Source organism: Vollenhovia emeryi, unplaced genomic scaffold (genome assembly GCF_000949405.1).
Source record: "Vollenhovia emeryi isolate VEMERY1.0 unplaced genomic scaffold, V.emery_V1.0 DF939209.1, whole genome shotgun sequence".
In the NCBI taxonomy this organism is placed as follows: Eukaryota; Metazoa; Arthropoda; class Insecta; order Hymenoptera; family Formicidae; genus Vollenhovia; species Vollenhovia emeryi.
Window position 1 is genome coordinate 823,653 of NW_011967157.1, and position 2,328 is coordinate 825,980.

General features: G+C 51.4%; 1 protein-coding gene across 1 annotated transcript; it reads right to left on the reverse strand.

The window, feature by feature from the left end:
* Positions 1-215: 215 nt before the first annotated feature.
* Positions 216-2,319, reverse strand: LOC105561314 (coiled-coil domain-containing protein 103-like). The gene is made up of 3 exons (XM_012011182.1): positions 2,142-2,319; positions 1,688-1,938; positions 216-1,415 (listed from the first exon to the last, which is right to left on the reverse strand). The coding sequence occupies exons 1-3, from the start codon at positions 2,292-2,294 to the stop codon at positions 1,097-1,099; spliced, it is 723 nt and encodes a 240-aa protein (XP_011866572.1). The 5' UTR covers positions 2,295-2,319; the 3' UTR covers positions 216-1,096.
* Between the last annotated feature and the right edge of the window lie 9 nt (positions 2,320-2,328).

Sequence of the window (2,328 nt, forward strand, 5' to 3'; positions counted from 1 at the left end):
CGCGTCGCGCGACCCTCCGGCGACCCTCACCCTCGCGGCGACGGCGAGAGACGCGGCGTGACGCGGTCGACTGATAGCGCGCAGCGGGTTGATCGCCGTCTCGCGGCGTCCGCGGCGCATATCTTATCGCGGGCGGTCCGGTTGGACGGTCTCGCGATCCTCGGCAGAGTCGTGCGGCGCCCGGCCCGGCGCGGTCCACCGTCCAAGTGTTCCGGGCTGATGCGACGGCTCCGCAGCGGTCCGCAGCGGCGGCGGCGACAACGACGGCGGCGACGGCGTGACGAGACGAGTCGCGAGTTGTTTACGTACACACACGCGCGCGCGCGCGCACGGACGGACGTAGTAGGAGCCGCGGGACGGCGCGCGGCTGGGTCGCGTGTGCATCATGGCGGTCCCGCGAGACGGGGAACGCGGCAAGTTTTACGGGCGCCGGTCGTTCCCGGGACAATTGACGCGCACTTGCGCGCGTAACCGGTAGGAACGGGCCGACGTGTGCCGCGTCGTCGTCGTCGTCGTCGCATCTGCGTGGACGGCCGCGTCGTTCCTCGCGTACGCGCCACCGCGCGCCGCCATTTTGGCTCGCCCGGCTGGTCGCGCGCAGTCCGCTGCGAGTATCGACCCGTCGCGACTCGAACGAGTCGCGCGATGTATCGAATCGCGCGATTGCGCGCGATTACGGAGTTTGATTTAGCAGAGTAGCGGGCACTCGCGGAATCACCGATGTCTTCCCATGTGAATTTATGCGCGGGTAGAACACATACATTTTCCATGGATGTACAGGGGGTGGACAAAATAATGCGAACACCTGACTAGCACACAATATCTGTTAATTAATAAGGTGTAGGGCCACCGTTTGCCTCTTTCAAGACAGCTGTAGTTCGTCGTGGAATAGATTCGTAGAGTGTACGAATAGTATCCAATAATGTTATTTGTAAAACGAACATACTGCTTCTCATTTTGACAACACACCTTGAGATTAATTTTCAATCAACTCCAAATGGATTATTTGTAACAATAATACTTTAACACTCCTCTTCGGTCATTTATTGCGTTTCATCTCTCCCGTTCGTTTATATTAATATTATTTGTAAGACGACTACGCTGTGTTTTTTTGCTCGTCAAGCTTAGCTCGATATTTGACAGCTAACGATTTGATTGCGTCTTCCAAGGATCCGTCTGGCGACCTTCCTTTGAGTTGCAACTGTCGGAAAAGACGCTCGCACGTGGATTTCTCGTCGCTCGTCATGAAGCACACCGTCAAATCGAACCGATTACACGCGCTCAGTACATCGAGAACTTCCACGATTGACGTTACATCGTCGACCCTTGACGAATGCTGCAGACACGCATTCGCGAAGTCACCGAGGAAAGACGCTGGGATTTCCACCCGAAAGATGTGATGCTGCAGGTCGTTCCTGCCGTAAAAGAAAAACATGTCGCTGATACACGGCGATATTTTTGTGCGCCGAGAGACTTTTCTTGTAAACCTTATCCTGAGAATCACGTAATCGCTGGACAACACGGCATTTCCGAAAATTCTCTTAAATACTAGTAAAATGTACGGTAAAACTTGATAAAAAAAAACTTTCATAAAGTTGTTCAAAATGTCCTGTTGTCCCACGATCACGCGATTTTCAGGATAAAGTTTGAGAGAAGATTCTCTCCGTGTGTGTTCCGCGATTCTTACTTTAGATTCCATACGTGGATAAACTTTGCGGAGTGGTCGGAGATTGTTCTCCAAGACTGTAAAAAGTCCTCGCACGTCTCCCGAGATCTAGCGGCACTTCCGCCGTTCCCTTTGCCGCGTGTCGATTTTCTCGAGACTGTCGACGCAGTTGAGTCACGAGGCTTAGTGCTGTTAATCAGCGGATTCCACTGCGCGCCGATCTTGGGTTTCATGTCATCGCGATCCAGGGGTTTCAAGTGCGCACCATTCACCTACCGTTATAAATTAAAGCGAAGTTTACTGGAGAACTTTTACATAAAAAAACTGTAATTCACAAATTTAAATTATTTCTATTGTTTAGTTTATAATTACTTAATTATATAAAAGCCCTTCGCAATGCAAAATGCAAATCGCGCGGAAGCTACAGTCGAGATTTCTTGACTGGACGATGACAAATAACCAAGATTACAATCACCATCTGCCTGAAGTGCTCGTACGTCGGCACCGCTTGTTCGATTGCCCGGATTTTAGCGTCGTTTTGTAATTGATAGAATTCGTCGGCTACGAGAGCCGCGTGAAGCTCCTTTTCCAAGTCTCTGTAATCTATCGGTGCTTTTAACGCACTCATTGTACGTACGTCCTTTTTGTTCCTTTCGTCAGGT